Genomic DNA, 16,175 nt, shown 5'->3' on the forward strand with positions numbered 1-16,175 from the left:
CAAATATAAATATTAATACATATAGCTGACGTTCAAATCACAAATACAGTTTATACAAGCGTCCTAACTATGGTACCAATGTGTTTCATTTTGCATTCTGGCCTTAATATTTTGGAATAAAAGGCTCTGTATCAACCTTGACACTTGTACTTGCAGAAGAGCTCATAGAAGCTGAAGTAAGCTCCCAAAGCCCATTCAGATAATTCACCGGATAATCAATCTCTTCATAGTGCTGTTCATCACTAGCAAATCTGTTTGACAAGTTAATGTTCTCCAGCTCTGCTGCAACTTGTTTCATCGTAGGCCTTTTTCTGCCGCTCAAGTTCAAGCATCTATACGCGATGTTAGCAAATGTTGTGATCTCTTCTCTCGGACCCTCTTTGGCAACTTGGGGATCAATAATGTCAAATATTCGGTTCTCTTTCATTGTCTCTATGAAATGTGTTGCCAGACTTCGTCCCTCGTCTTGAGCTCTAGGCGCCATACTTGGCTTTTGTCCTGTCAAGAGCTCAACAAGAACTACCCCGAAGCTATAAACATCACTTTTATCCGTATATTGACTAGACTGGAAGTACTCTGGATCCAAGTAACCAAATGTACCTTGCACTCGTGTTGTCAGGTGAGTTTGATCAATAGCTATCGACTTGGAAGTTCCAAAGTCTGCCATTTTTGCTCTATACTTTACATCTAAAAGTATATTTGAAGACTTGATATCGCGATGATATATTGGAATCGATGCAGCTGAGTGTAGATAGAAGAGAGCTCCTGCAATTTCTATAGCGACACGGACACGGAGATCCCATGTAAGTGGAAAGTCTTCACTGTAGTCATGAATGTACTCGAAAAGTGTTCCATTCGGTATGAACTCGTAAACCAGTAAAGGGACATCAGTCTCCAAGCAGCATCCATGTAACTTTACTATATTTCGGTGGTTTATTTTCGACAAAAGTACAACCTCGTTTATAAATTGTTCCTGCTTGCTTTCATCTTCTATCTTGGACTTCTTCACGGCTACTATTCTTCCATCTGTCAACATTCCTTTATAGACGGTTCCTTGTCCTCCTTGCCCGAGGATTCGATCCGTGATATAGTGGTCAGTTGCTGTCTCCAGCTCATTCGAAGTGAACAGCTTTGTTGTGTCGACATTACCTTCACTAGAGGACACTTGCTGATGTAATAGCAGACCACCGTTTCTCTCAAAATTTTCAGCCTTGAGTTTTCGTGTTTTTCTTCGTTTCACTACTTTGCACAACCACCATGTAGCTGCCGATATCAATAGCACTCCTAGACCACCACAAGTAGCTGCAGTAGAGATCAATATGAAAGAGATCAGGAACGTAAATGGAGTCAGAAACCGTTCTGTGACATCTTAAGCACATACCTATTGCTAAGATTATGGGAGCTTTCTTCACGTTGGATACATCGATGCACTTATGTGCAATAGCTTCATACCCATGATTGCATAAGCAATTGTAGCTTCCTGGCGTATTTTGACAGATCTGCTCACATCCGTTGGGTACTGCACACTCGTCGATATCTATCATGAAAAGATTTGTCAGATATATGTGAGTTGGACTGAGTGAATGAGATCATGTATCTACTTGCAGGAAAGCTCATGGTCTGTTTGGAAACTTGGATTTCATTTGAAATTCTGGATTTGATAAAATTACATGTTTGGATACAAAAAAAAAAAAAAAAATTGGATTTGAATTTCATTTGTAATCCAGGACATTCAAATGCTAGTATAAAGCTGAGAATTTGAAATGACGTCTCAAATCATGTCATTTGAAATTCAAAATTTGAAATGAAATACACGTTCCTGAACATAATCCAAATTTATTTTTATAAATATATTACCTTGACATCCATTGGGCAAATAAGGATTCCCTTCATAGCCATCCTTGCAAGAACACAAGCTTAGACTCCTGCACTCAGTATTATTTCCACACAAATAGCTGTCTCCGGAGTCATTGGTGTTTCTGACTGCGCGACAGTACTCTCCAAGTCTCCAATCTAGAACAGCAGGAACATGACCCATAGTTTTGACTATGTTGTTGTCTCCTAAGTTCCTGAACCAAATCTGATTTGCAATGAATGCATACCTGCAACCTTTATCATCAATACTACTAGTATCATTTATGCTCATTAAAGATGTGGTGAAATTCCACAGTTCTGGAGGAATTATAGACTGACAGCAGTTTATGCCGTAACAACTGTTTTCTGATCCACTAGTATTGCAGAATGACATGCATGGACATTCGACCCTAATGTGGTCATTAGAGCAAGATTGCCGCATCCCATTGCAGTGAACCGATTTCGAGTTGCTGAGAATGAAAATGGGCGAAATATAGATGTTACTCTCTCAGTTCGACTTCCATTGGTATCACAGTCTTCGAAAACTGTATAGTTGACGTCAAGCGTGCCTGTGGTTACTGATATGTTGAGAACCTCAAGAACGTCGTGATAAAGATAAGGTCTTGGGGGATTGCCATGGCAATCTATCTCGAACCTCGGGTCAGCTGAACAATTGGTTCCAATTCCGAATGGCTACGAAATTGTAACATTGCCACATTTTTCTTGACATTCAGGCTTTGCAACAGAACTTTCTTGAGCAGAAGCATCTTGTGTTAACAGGGATAGTATTTTTAGGTGTAGCAGTAATCGTATAGCCATCTTTGCCATCCTCCTATTCATTTTTGATAAATGTATAGCACATCTAAATTTGTTTAGGCATTTGCCACATTTATATGTAGGGAAATTTCTATGTTCTATGAAGAAGTCAACTGTTATAATAAAAGGGGCATTTGGATGGTAGGTGAGAATCATAATCCCGAATGGGAATGAGGAGTATAAGATAACAATCTTTAAACAGTACAGAAGGAATGATTCACCCACCAAGTGGAAATGAGATTCCCTTTGCATAAGGTAAAATTGTTAACTCAAACCCGTCCGTTAACAGGGCTTAGAGAACCATGAACAAAACACAACTTTAGTCGTGCTTCACGCTATGTTAAAAAATAGTAAGATAAATTTTCTGGGCAATTATCTTACAACACGCAGGAGAATGTACTTTTCTCAAAATGTATATTGTTTTTATATGCTTGCTTGTGTTAATTGTTTTATAAGTAGTGTGATAACTTCATTTAGTCTGACTTTGATTATTTAACATGTTCAGTCAGACTCCAACTTGATCTTGACAGCGAGAACTGAACGATACCAACTTGTTTGAGAACTACTTAAAAAACAAAAACTCATAATTTATATCAGAAAACTCATGTCAACTTGATTCTTACAAGTTCCAAAAGATTTGTAAGCAAATGACTCATGTCTTTGTTAAAATTATCCGACTCACAATTATTATGTTGATCGACTACATGCTTAACTGTTTGACGACAGAATTATCAGAGATTTTAGTTTCTTATTATGTAAAGTAAAATTGTAAGATTCGTTTCTCAGCAGTTAATTACATAACCTGAAGAGTGATGGCTGAAGCCTTTGTTTTGCCCGGACAGTCATTTATAAACAGAATGTGTACAGAAACCAACTTCATGAATCATGAGATGCCATTTTGTTAGTCTGCAAGATCATACCTGAAGATGCAGTTTGAAATGAACAAAAGGGCTAAACAACAGTAGCAAGTCCAATGCTAGATGCTATATATATATTGCTATTGCTATAATATAGCACCAAAAAGTGTTTTTTGGTGCTAAAATAAAACTTGCACTCCAATGCTAAGTTTTATAACTAGTTTCAAATTTAACCAACTCATTAACTTTTACCTAACTTCTATATAGAACCAACTCATTAACTTTTACCCAACTCATTAACTCATTAACTAGTTTCCAATTTCTAGTTATTGATGATGTGGCAACATGGATGGATCCATCTTTGGTTTCAAATATAGAACTAAGGATGCATCTATGCATGGATGCATCCAAATATAGCACCCCTTTGGAGTTGAGTTTTTTTACTTTTGATACTATAATATAGCAATAGAACCAAGTATAGCATTGCATTGGAGTTGCTCTAAGGCTCTGAGCTTCATTTTTTGACAAATATGGCTTATAGCCTTACAAATGAGTATCTGTTCTAAGATATTCTCGAGATGAGCCAGGGTCGAACCCAAGACCTGGGACGACAGAGGATAAGCCCTTAACCACTAGGCTATCCAACCGTGCTCAGGCTCTGAGCTTCATGAAGAAGATGAGATTGAAAATTTTCTCTACGAGTTGAAGAGAGAGCCAAGGATATTATTGTTATTATTATTCTATTAGAAATGAAATATTAATAATTGTATTGCTCCCAATTTTATCCGTCGGTCAATATTATTCAACCGGTATGCTTAATATATAACAATTTCCTTGATATATAATGTGTTTTGTTAAAATTTTTTATTATCAATTAAGTCAAGATATTTAAAAATTCCGTCAGTATAATCAGTTTCTATTTCTGTTAAAATTACAATATAAATGATAAAATTACAAACGTTATAAATAACTCGTGCATAGCACATGTTAGAGCATCTCCAATGGACCTGTAAGATATTATGTAAAATTTATTGAACCTGTAAGACATTTTGCTTCGATGGTATTAACTATATTGGTTGGTGATAATTTAAAAATAGTATGTTATTAATATTTTGGATTGTTATAAATAGAATATATCATTTTAATACGGTAATAAGTGATGTGTAATTTTCCAACAGATTTTCTTACAGACCTGTAGCGGATCGACAAATATAATCATCCGTAGGAGGTTGGCTATAATTATAGATAACAGGTGGGAATAGTTGAAGCGTAAATTTTTGAAGCCATTGGTTATAATTATTATTTTTGGTATGACAACTAGGATTTTAGCTAAGGGGTCTTCATGGTTGGAGATGCTCTAAGCTAGCAGGTTATTAAAAGTGTTTGGATAATTTAATTGATAAGTCAACTGAGTAGTTTTTTTTGAGTAAAAGTCAACTGAGTAGTTAGTAATTTAAATTTATAAATTCATAATAAATAAAATAATGGATATAAAATAAATTCTATTAATAAATAAATTTTATTATACATTAAAAATTTAAAATTTTCATAATGTAATAAATATAAATCATTTAAAAAACGAAAAAAATAATATTTATCACTTACAGCTTTTAGTTTCAAAAACGTAAAAGAAGCACCTCTCTACTTTTTTTTTTCCCAAAAATGTCCAGAAAATAAAAATAATTTAAAATACTAAAAAGAAGCTTATCGAAGTGTATCACTTTCCTAATAAAAATACTTTCCTATTGGCTAAAGCGGCAAACCCTAATTGAAAAATAAGCTGCATTACACAAGCAGCAGGCAAGAAGTCTGCAGACACTCTCAAGACCTCAATCAGGTATGTATGTATGTAACAACGTATCTATTGTATTTGTTTCCCCCATCAATGGATATTCAACAGTCCTGTAATTTGTGAAATACTAAATTCAAATTATTTGATTTTGCTAATACAAAATAGTTCGGTTTCTATGTATGAATCCTTAATTAAGAAATATTGTATGTTTTTCAGCATCTACTAATTGTCAAGCTAGTAATGAATAATGACATTAATGTAGCGATGAAATATTTGTAAAATTGTAACTAGTAATGAGTAAAATTGGAGCTAGTAGTGAGTAATCACAGTAATATAGAGATGAGATATTCGTAAAATTGTAACTAGTAATGAGTAAAATTGTAGCTAGTAGGGAGTAGTGGCGGTGCCACACTGGGGCCTGGGGGGACACGTGCCCCCACAGGTTTCCCTTTGTGGGCCCCACATATTAGTAATACTCGTATGTTTTGTCATTTGTGTCCCGGATAAATTATTAAATCTCTTCATGAAATCATCTCAACTTCAGTCTATTTCAGTTCTAGCAGTAGTTTGAGCATGGTCATGCTTCTCTAGGATTTGTATGTTTAAATCAGTTGTGGTAGTAGGTTGGTTTTTAAATAAGATTTGAAGGCTAGGATGTTTAGCCAGGTCTGTTTGTTCCAGTTTGTAGTAGTTGCTGTTCGGATTTGTAAAACTAATTAAGTAACATATTTTGAGAATAATCGAAAAATTAAAAGTGCCCCCCTTGAATATTTTGTCTGGCTCCGCCACTGGTAGGGAGTAATGACAGTAATATAGAGATGAAACATTCGTAGAATTGTAAACTAGTTATGAGTAAAATTGTAGCTAGTAGTGACTAGTGAGTAATTACAGTAATATAGAGATGAAATATTCATAAAATTGTAAACTAGTTATGACTTATGAGTAAAATTGTAGCTAGTAGGGAGTAATGACAGTAATAAAGGGATGAAAATCCGTAAAATTGTAGTAGTGGGAAGGGAGGTAATGTTGAGTTGATCTGATAGGTACACATGCTTATAAACATAGATATATTCTCTGTGTGTAAAGCTCACTTGAAGGCATTTTATCTTGTAAGGGATATCAATAGGGAGAGTTTTTAGTATCTGTATAAGCATGCTACATAAGCTGCATTATATTTGTGATATTAAATCACAAGTATTGTTACGTGTACATGGAGCTTTGAGTCATTTTAATTTTTTTGGCGATGATGCAGTTTGGTCGTATGATCAGATCAATTTTGTTAGCAGGGAAAATTATATGGAGATCATGACCGATATAAACGAAGACTCCCTAATTCTGGTGAAGCAAGGAGCTGAAGCTGTAAGTTAGACTCGAACTATTGACTTTCTCTGTTTTGTTTTAGTTGCTACCTATGTGGAAGTATGTCTCTTTTCTCTTGTATAAGCCTTATTAATTAGGCACTAGGAAGCACGAGTGCGGGTGCGGGAGTGCGGGTGCGCGGTACGGGGATACGGGAATTCGTCAAATTCCAAAATATGGGGATACGGATACGGGGGGATACGGCAAATATTAAAATAATAAAAATATTATTTATATATATATAAATAATACATAAGATGCATTTAAGTAGAACAAAATAGTGGAATAACTAAATTAATCATCCTTAAGTCTTGATAACTAAAACACATAAATAACTAGTGCAATTTAAGTGATTCAATCGAGCATAATCATGGCTTCCATCTCCGGCTCGTCAAGAGAAAGACTAGCAATCTCGAGCTCTTCGGCACCATCAAGTGGATCAAAACGATCACCTCCTATATCCCACAACTTGGTCTCTCCCTTAATGTATTGATCACTCTTTCTAGAAAGGAGCCGGAGATTGGTGTGGACATGAACTTGTAGTTGTAGCCGAGTTTGACATGAACTCCATTACTGAATAAGATTACAAGCAATTAATATTAATACAACCAACCGAATCAAATCAAGCCGTATAACAGTTCCTAAATTATTGCAATTTACCATTTATAACCAACCAAATCAAATCTTCCATATATAACAAACCAAATCTTTTAAAATTCAAAAATCAAAACGTATCAGAGATATATACTAATACCAGTATACCACATAACCCCAAATCACCAATTAATCAATCATACCATACCAGAGATATAAATATACACACACACGAGCAATTATATATACATACACACGAGTAGATATACAAAAACACACTTACCAAACGAAATAGTTGAGCTGGAGATCTTGATTTGATTGAAGATTGATGATTGAAGTTGAGCTGGAGTCGATTTGATTGAAGATCGATGATTGAAGTATCGCTGGAGTCGCCGCCTCTGTTCTCTCTCGTACAAAAACCTAATTTTGACCCAGACCCGTCTTTTCTTTTCATTTGACCAGGTTATTTTAAGTTTTTATTTTTAAAAAAAAGTTGTTCAAAATTACAAATCGTGCCATTCCCGCACCCCCATTCCCGCACCCCCGCGTATCCCCCTCGCTGCCTCCACCGATACGCCACGTGGCGTATCCCGCCGCACTCCGCCGCACCCCCGCACCCCCGCGTGTCCCATTCGCAGTTCTTCTCCTCTTTGGAGTATCCCTGCTTTCTAGATTAGGCATTATCTAGTATTAAAAAAACGACAAATAGTGTACTTCCAACTACAAAGCCATACATGATCATTTGACTTATAAATTTTAACATAAAGTTCTCTTATTACTTCCCAGAGAGTTTTTGAGTCGCAATTTGTTGGGCGGAGATCCATTGTGAAAGAACGGTTTTCAAAGAAGTATAGGCATCCAACTCTTGATTCCAAGCTGACACAGAAACGATTGAATGCGGTTAGTTAAATAAATCAGTTTTACACTAGCAATCTTTTCTGATGTAACTAATAGTTTAGTTGCTTTCTATGCTTTAATTGATCAGGAGGCTAGGTGCATAGCAAAAGCTAGGCGACTTGGAGTTCCTACTCCTGTTCTTTATGCAGTGGACCCTGTTTTGAAAACCTTGACATTTGAATATGTGGAGGGTCCCTCTGTTAAAGATGTCTTTCTCGAATTTGGGATACATGGCGTCATTGAAGAGAAAATGGATGATATAGCAATGCAGATTGGTCATGCCATTGGAAAGCTTCATGATGGTGGCCTTGCTCATGGTGATTTGACCACATCAAACATGTTAATCCGTAGTAGTACCAATCAACTGGTGGGTCCTTTATGTGCAATTGCATTCTGTCAAATTCTTTTAGTTATCTGTATTTTCATGTCATTTTTCGTTCTTAAGAATGGGGTAGAGTGGGAATAGGATGACTTCGGTTAAAGGGCAGGTGTTTGTTTAGGTTGGCTTATCCCCTTGATTGTTTGCTGCTGATTTTCTTGTCTGTTCTAGAGGCGAGTTTCTTATATATTAAAGCTAGTTTGTAGTCTTTATTCAGGTTCTTATTGACTTTGGTCTGAGCTTTACGTCAGCACTTCCTGAAGATAGAGCCGTAGATCTGTATGTACTTGAGCGAGCATTGCTATCAATGCATTCTTCATGTGGAAATGTGGTAAGCCTGCTCTCAACTTTGCTGAATTCAATGAAGAAAAGGAGTTCAAAAAACAGCAAGTTGACTGATGTTTTGTTATCTAAACTTCAAGTGAATCCATCTTTATACTTCAATGTGACCGGTTAGAGTTTAAATTGGAAGTTCTCTTTTATAATTTTAAATTGAAGCATGGATCTGTTGAGTATAAAATAGGTAAAACAATAGTGTTCATCATAAAGCCTAAATTGTTAAGATTATGATATGCTGAAATTGGTATTCATCTGAATGCACACTTTTGTGAAGAAATATTGCCTCTTTTTTACAGCAGTTGTGCAATGACATTTAAACAGGAGAATATGTTAATGATCTTATTGTGGTCTTTACATTTGATTAGATGGAGAAAATACTCGCTGCGTATAGGAAATCATCAAGGCAATGGTGCTCAACATTAAATAAGCTTGGTGAAGGTATTGTCTTCAGACCTTAAGGTTATTTTCAAGTTTGATTATATATCATGTATTGTTTAAATCCACATTGTATAACCGAATTCTTGTTTTCAGTGAGACAAAGGGGTAGGAAGAGAACGATGATTGGTTAAGGGATTGCTTTGTTAATCACCTCGGCATTATGTACTGGCTACTGCAAGCTGACAGAATGTTATTCTTATTTACAGTTAAATTTCTTGTAGCTCTCTTTATGTATACTTATCTATTGACCTCGATTCTCCATTTTTTTTAAACGCGGGGACTTGGTAGCATCCTTCTTGGAATCAACTATGCATTTGTATACTCAAACTTTCTTCATAAGTGGATGTATGTTAGAAATGTTCCTTTGTGTTCTGAAATCTGAATCATCATTGTAGAACCTTGTTGCAGTTGGTTTATTCTAGGGATGGCAATCGGGTCGGATCGGGTCGGGTTTCATGAAATCCATATCCAATCCGTTATATTTCGGATCGGATCGGGTTCGGGTTTGGATATTAAAATGTAAAATCCAAATCCAATCCGTCGGGTTTTTTCGGGTTTCGGATCGGATTCGGGTTTCAACCGGATATCTTTAAAAAAAATTAAAAATTATAAACCTGTCTGAACTATGATAATTAAGTATTTTTTTTTCAAAATTAAGATTATTGGATTGGATTCTATTGGTTTAAATTAGAATAATATAAACTTAAACCATATTAATTTTCATTATTACCAATATACAATATATTTTATACAATATATTATTAATGAAGTATTTGTCTTAAATAGAAACCCTTATTCCTTTAACCTAGTCTATTGATATTGAGAGTATTATATTACATTCATCCAAATAATTAAAAATAAATATGTTATATATACAGACACAGACACACATTCATATTAAATTATTTATAATATATATATATATATATATATATATATATATATATATATATATATATATATTATTCGGGTTTTTTTCGGGTTTCGGGTTCGGATCGGGTTCGGATAGGATTTCGGGTTTCGGATCGGGTTTCGGATCGGTAGAGGTCATATCCATATCCAAATCCAAAAAATTTCGGGTACAAAAATCAAATCCATATCCAAATCCAAATCCAAAAATTCGGGTTCGGTATATCCAAAAATTCGGGTTTCGGATCGGGTATCCGTCGGATCGGATTATTTTGCCATCCCTAGTTTATTCAGTATAAAATAAGTACTTTAATTTTAATATTTGGGAATTTTAGTTGTTTTTTTTTTTGCTTCTAATCTTGTATATGCAACGAAACTACAGAACGTGATGCAAAATGTTTGAACGAATATTATTCTCAGGAGCCTCGGTTCATCCAGATACATGAAGCAAACTGTTGAATATTATCAATTGAAATAAACAAAGCAGCTCTATGTTTCTGCAAAAAAGATGTTTTATGACTTGTTTCATCATTGAGATTGTGCCAAATCATTACCCTATACGTGAATGTTCCGACTTTTTTTATGCCGGATATTCTTGATCCTAAATTTTTGTTTGTTTTAGAATTTCTCTTATCCGAAAACTTTTCCCCCCGTCGGTCGGATATATATTATAAACATTCTATAGAATTTTTGTTTTTACAAAATAAAATTTCAATAGGTCATTCTTATATCATTCTCGAGATTTAACTCTCTCGATTATGTTATAAATCGGATTTTCAGATTCATATATGTTCATTGTGTTATAATCTGAATCAAATTCACGTGTTATGAATCGAATTGAATTCGTGTTGTGTTAGTGTCGATTATTATTCCTCATAATTATCTTCTTCCGCTCAATAACTCTCTGAATTTTTGAATAATTCTCACAACCCCCAGTAATCTCCCGCCAAATTGTTTGCCTCTGATCATCCCCATGGAAACCACCCTGATCAACACCCATGTGAAGCTCCTAGCCTCCGACTTCAACGCCCTCACTCCCCTCCCATCCGACCCCTCCCTCTTCTCTCGCTCCGCCACTCCCTCCCCTCTCTCGCGGGCCGAAACAGTGGGCACAATCACCTCCCGGGACCTCAAGCCCGGCAAATTTCTCCGCTTCACTATTGACGACGGCACTGGCTGCATTCCCTGCATTCTCTGGCTCAATCACTCCAATTCCCCCTATTTTACGCGTCGTAGCCCCACAGATGTTCGACAGATTGCTCAGCTGGCCGCTTCTTTGGCTTCTCTAGTCCAGGTTGGAGTTGTTGCCCGTGTCCGTGGAAGGATTAGTGGTTATCGAGGGGTTGTTCAGATCACGGTTGCTGATGTTGGTGTCGAGAGGGATCCTAATGCGGAGATTTTGCATTGGTTGCAGTGTGTTAAGTTAGCGTGGAAATGCTACAATGTTTCGCCTTGTTCTAGGTAAATTGCGTATTGTTTTTTATGAATCAAGTAAAGATTGATATTTGCATATGAACGAGAAATTGGAATAGTTTATTGTATTGCAGCCGGTGATTTGTAGTACTGTGACATACGATCAGTAAATTAATGGAATTGGTATTGGATAATATTTAGATTGTGAATTGTCTAATAATTGGCGACAATTTATGGCACTTAAATTTGGATGTGTATTACTAAGGCTTGAGTTGACCATTGTAGCATTGTTGATTATTTAAGATGGTGTGGTGGGGCTGTATCGAGGGATTGCACACACAAAAGAGAACACGAGAAAAATGCACAATTTGAGAAAGTTATGGCATAGCTGCCATGAATGATTGAATATGATGAGCTACCTAATTGGTTATGTTAATGTCAAAGTATAGTTTGTTAGATACTGATAATTTTTCTGAGTGGTTAAGTTAAGACTTGGTCACAAACAAGACTAGTATAGATACTTGTAATCTTTCTTCTTTTCCAGTGAAAGAATGACAAACAATTCTCATTGGATTTAATAGTTAATCTTGTGAACTCAACAGTAGCTGTTTTAAATACTTTTATTGCTCTAAGTAGATGATCCAGAGAACATTGAGATAAACAAGGACCTAATATGTTGAATATGGTATGCACCTTGAAAAAAGAATAGGCAATTTTTTTATAATTTACATATTTAACTGAACAAGTCGGAAAGAGAGGTAATACCAGTATATAATGGAATTGAAGCTGTTGTGAAACGACAGAGCTGTGTAGGTTGTGGGAACAAGGAGGCAAGGAGCTGCTCTTTATGTCTTTGCTAAAGACCATGGTAGCCTGAGAAAATAGGTGAGTTATTTCGACAGAAGGGGGCAACATTACTTTAATGTGTAGCCTGAGAAAAACAGTTTCTGCATTTTAAGTAATATTGGTCGAGTTTTAACCATAATAGGAATATTGATTTATCATACAAGTTTGTGTTGGCCATGTATCCTTGTGTTCTGTATCTTTCAGGACTGTGTAAAATCCATACTGTAGCCACTAGCCAGTTCTAATTCATAGAATATCGACAACCGACAATGGGATATGTGGTAAAGGTCTGTCCAGAAACACAAACAGTTTATCTAACGAACCCTGGAAAATGTTGTGGAACTGAATGTTCCTAGTACTGGACATCAGGTAAGTCATGTAGCTAAATCTATATTATTAGCACTGAACATTAAAATTGATAAGTTTGATCCATAGTTATTATAAAGCCATGGCCTAGGTCGAGCTTAAATCTCTTGTAGTGGTAAAGTTGTGTTTCTAGTTAAATATTGTGAGGTAGTTAGAATATTGTTGCTGCATTGGGCTTATATTAATGGATCATTGATGTATATATGTCTACCTTTTTCACTAGCTCATGAGTGGTTGGACACTATTCTGGTTCATTCGAAATCAACTGAATTTGCAGCACCGGATGCTGACAAATGAGGCACATAATCTGGCTGCATATTGCCTCGAGTTAATCAATACAATAACATTTACCGTGTACATTCTACCATTCTGGTATCCGTAAAAATTCTCAGTTTGTTTTTGCAATTATAAGTATCATGGAATCATGGAGCATTATTCTTGTGTGCTTCATTTGTTACCCTTAGTTTGGATGTGGTGCCTTCTTTGCTATGAATCATACAGGTGATGATGCAATCACTTCCACACAAGAACCTGACCATAATCAATAAGCACACATATGAGTTACATGTGCTGCCTAGTACTGACTAGAGTAGTATTTTACTAATGTACTTGTCTGTGTTTACTGAGATCTGCATGACATGTATCTTGGACATATTTACCTCTAAAGCTTATGGCAAGAACTTTTTTCCTTTCTAGAAACAAAAGGAATACTATATTATACAAGTCCGTGGGTGGACTTTTTATTACTGGTGGGTAAACAACATAGTTCAATTGTTTCACTAGTTTGCCCTTCAGACTCTCTGCTGTACCAGGTACATAGTTAGCCTATCCCACTATTACTATTTCCTTCCTATATTTCTAGTATATCTTTTCTTTTTCCTGTATTGACACCATTGTACTAAAAGTCGGTGATTAATCACGATTAATATCTGTCTCGTAGATCGCCGAACTGATTAAATCTTGTCCTGTGTCTTCGCCAATTAAGTCTGATTACCGTTTTTTACAACACTAATCGATAGAAATCTTCTAGAATACTAAAAATAGGGCGCCTACAGAGACAAACTATTTACTTCCGGTAAGGTCTCCTTACATTTCATCTCGATTATTACTGCAAGTGGGTGATCTGGATTGGAAGATACTTGTGGTAGATCGGAGAAAAAACTAAATAGTGACAGAAGAGTAGCAAAATAAATGAGAAGGGGAGAGTTATTAATGAGATGATGGGGAAACGTGCATGGGAAGTGATATGAGGAGCAGAGACTGAGTTACAGAAAAATGTAAGAGGGCAAGAAAGAAAGACATTGATATGATCTTTGCCACTGTCAACCATCTTAAATTGCAATGAACCTCAGAAATTAAATATAGGGTTTTATGGTAAATTTTGCAACCCCCGTGAAAAAGCTTCCCATCAATGTAATCAAGGTCTATTCATCTATTTATTCATTGCTTGCTTCTTACTTGTATCTCTGTTTCCTTTTACCAAGTAAAATTATTTGTATTTAATTTATATATACACCAAAATAGATAGCAGATTAATAATGGCCCAAAAAGAGAGATAAATCTCTATCAAGTGCTGGATATTTTTAAAATAATTAAATTTAATTTTGGTCCATACTCAATATTCATGATTCTAGGTGTCAGACACATTCATAAACCATGTCTGTATGCTGGAGACATGTAATGGTCAAAATCTGGGGGTTTGGTTGTGTTTTAAATTTGTGATGAGAAATAAAGGTTGATTTAAAGACAATAAAGCCCAGAAAATGCCCCTAAAAATGGGTGTGAAATCTATGACAAGGAAGTTAAAAGAAGAGAGGGCTCAGGGAGATGGAGCACTGAAAAGCAAAAAAAAGAAACCCTATTACCTCCATCAGAAGGTACTTATAACTCAAAGTACAAGTCAATCTCTCCTTTGACTGCCTTGTGCCTCACTATTGCGCTCATCGCTAATCCAAACATCAACAGATGAGTTTGAGATTCTGATTCTCGTTAATCGGGCTCTTTAATCATGAATGAAACGCCCCGAGTGTTTCGGGAATCTCATTTTTAATCTATATGATCATGTGAAGGAGGTGCTTTGCATGAAAGTGTAATATTTATGTCATTGTAATTTGTAGTTCTCCTAGTCCTACCGAACTATTTTGGATAAGATAAGTTGCAAGACCCACATCTTTATGTATAATATTTATTCCCTTTTCATTTCAATAATTTCTTAGTCTGCAAGTTTATCCCCTTTTTAACTCACATTCAAAGACCATAAAGAATGTTATAGCTGTAAACTTGAAGGCTTCCAAAGTTAAATGCTCCATTTTCATCTTCCTCAACAACACGCCCCACGTGGACGTGATCCGATATTATTCTAACCAACCATATCTACATATTTTAAATTAAATTTGTGCATCTTTTGCTCAGATTATACTCATGTGGATAACGTAGCATTCAACCTGTGCTGTAAACTGGGATATCGTAATATATTTCTCGGCGAATCGAACCGACGGAATGCTCTATGAAGAGTGGGGTTGAAGTTTCAATAGAGAACTATTATTCCGGAGTCTCAAAGAAGTGCACTTAGTGCAAATTATGTTTCCGAACTCGAAATCCTAGTTTTTGGGTTGAAGTGTGGAACAGTTAATGCCTTCGTGTCCACCGTCCATGTTGTATTGTAAAAATATTGGGAGTGATGGAGAGTCGAACCTAAGACCTCCGTCAAACTTGAGCTCTGATATCATTCTCAATTCATCTAAAATTTTAAAAGTATATTTTTATGAATATATAATGTTCGAGAAACATATTGTTGGCCGGGATACCTGGTTCAAAACCATGATCTAAGAAGACGGTGATAACAATGTCACATGTTGTATCCCAGTGCTTTACAGCTTACAGTATCCATGTTATAATAAAGAACATGATACAATTTACAAATATGAACTAAAAATGCACGACTTGATCTCTCGCAGAAGTAAGATCTAACAACAATTTTTTAATTCCAAAAAATATGTTGGTAAATGATTCCTAAGACCATAAAATATGGCAAGACTCTGGCTTGGGGGAATGCAACACGGTCTCCCACATGTGGCATGTGTGCTTGAACACTAGTGATGCCATAATCCAAGAACCCCTGCTTTCTTCTGGACACGCATAATTTTACAAGCAACCACGTTTCATGGCTCCAAATTTTGTGATATTGGTTGCGGGTCGGGTCGGGTCGAATCCTGATACCTGGTTGCAGTTGCAGGTTGCAAGATCACTCCTCGGCAAGTGAGACCAAAGGAACAAAATATGGTATGGTGCTTGTAAGGTACAATGTAGTTACATA

The 16,175-nt window shown here is 35.9% G+C and overlaps 2 protein-coding genes and 1 pseudogene across 6 annotated transcripts; 2 read left to right on the forward strand and 1 right to left on the reverse strand.

Moving 5' to 3' along the window:
- Positions 1 to 2,958, reverse strand: LOC108205004 (wall-associated receptor kinase-like 8; annotated as a pseudogene).
- A 2,270-nt stretch (positions 2,959 to 5,228) lies between these two features.
- LOC108207855 (uncharacterized) lies at positions 5,229 to 9,702 on the forward strand. Of its 2 annotated transcripts, none has more exons than XM_017378288.2 (7): positions 5,229 to 5,364; positions 6,572 to 6,678; positions 8,059 to 8,172; positions 8,258 to 8,536; positions 8,766 to 8,879; positions 9,253 to 9,325; positions 9,419 to 9,702. In XM_017378288.2, the coding sequence occupies exons 2-7, from the start codon at positions 6,616 to 6,618 to the stop codon at positions 9,454 to 9,456; spliced, it is 681 nt and encodes a 226-aa protein (XP_017233777.1). In that variant the 5' UTR covers positions 5,229 to 5,364; positions 6,572 to 6,615; the 3' UTR covers positions 9,457 to 9,702. The 2 variants fall into 2 exon arrangements, with proteins under 2 accessions (XP_017233777.1, XP_017233783.1); XM_017378294.2 differs by having other exon boundaries at positions 6,606 to 6,678.
- A 918-nt stretch (positions 9,703 to 10,620) lies between these two features.
- LOC108225474 (CST complex subunit STN1) lies at positions 10,621 to 15,637 on the forward strand. Of its 4 annotated transcripts, XR_010286191.1 has the most exons (3): positions 10,621 to 11,695; positions 12,451 to 12,532; positions 12,698 to 12,938. XR_010286191.1 is itself a non-coding variant. In XM_017400346.2 (2 exons), the coding sequence occupies exons 1-2, from the start codon at positions 11,208 to 11,210 to the stop codon at positions 15,288 to 15,290; spliced, it is 507 nt and encodes a 168-aa protein (XP_017255835.1). In that variant the 5' UTR covers positions 10,621 to 11,207; the 3' UTR covers positions 15,291 to 15,637. The 4 variants fall into 4 exon arrangements, 3 of the variants coding, with proteins under 3 accessions (XP_017255835.1, XP_063938639.1, XP_063938635.1); XM_017400346.2 differs by lacking the exons at positions 12,451 to 12,532; positions 12,698 to 12,938 and adding an exon at positions 15,272 to 15,637; XM_064082569.1 differs by lacking the exons at positions 12,451 to 12,532; positions 12,698 to 12,938 and adding an exon at positions 13,083 to 13,657.
- The last annotated feature ends 538 nt before the right edge of the window (positions 15,638 to 16,175 follow it).

The sequence above is a fragment of the Daucus carota genome, chromosome 1, assembly GCF_001625215.2.
Source record: "Daucus carota subsp. sativus chromosome 1, DH1 v3.0, whole genome shotgun sequence".
Classification (NCBI taxonomy): Eukaryota; Viridiplantae; Streptophyta; class Magnoliopsida; order Apiales; family Apiaceae; genus Daucus; species Daucus carota.

Excerpts from the sequence above, each read along its gene's own strand:
- LOC108207855 (XM_017378288.2), top strand. The coding sequence starts at position 6,616 with ATGGAGATCATGACCGATATAAACGAAGACTCCCTAATTCTGGTGAAG. Across the intron at positions 8,173-8,257 it reads CACAGAAACGATTGAATGCG|GAGGCTAGGTGCATAGCAAA; the intron begins GTTAGTTAAATA and ends TTAATTGATCAG. Across the intron at positions 8,880-9,252 it reads ATTCTTCATGTGGAAATGTG|ATGGAGAAAATACTCGCTGC; the intron begins GTAAGCCTGCTC and ends ACATTTGATTAG.
- LOC108225474 (XM_017400346.2), top strand. The coding sequence starts at position 11,208 with ATGGAAACCACCCTGATCAACACCCATGTGAAGCTCCTAGCCTCCGAC.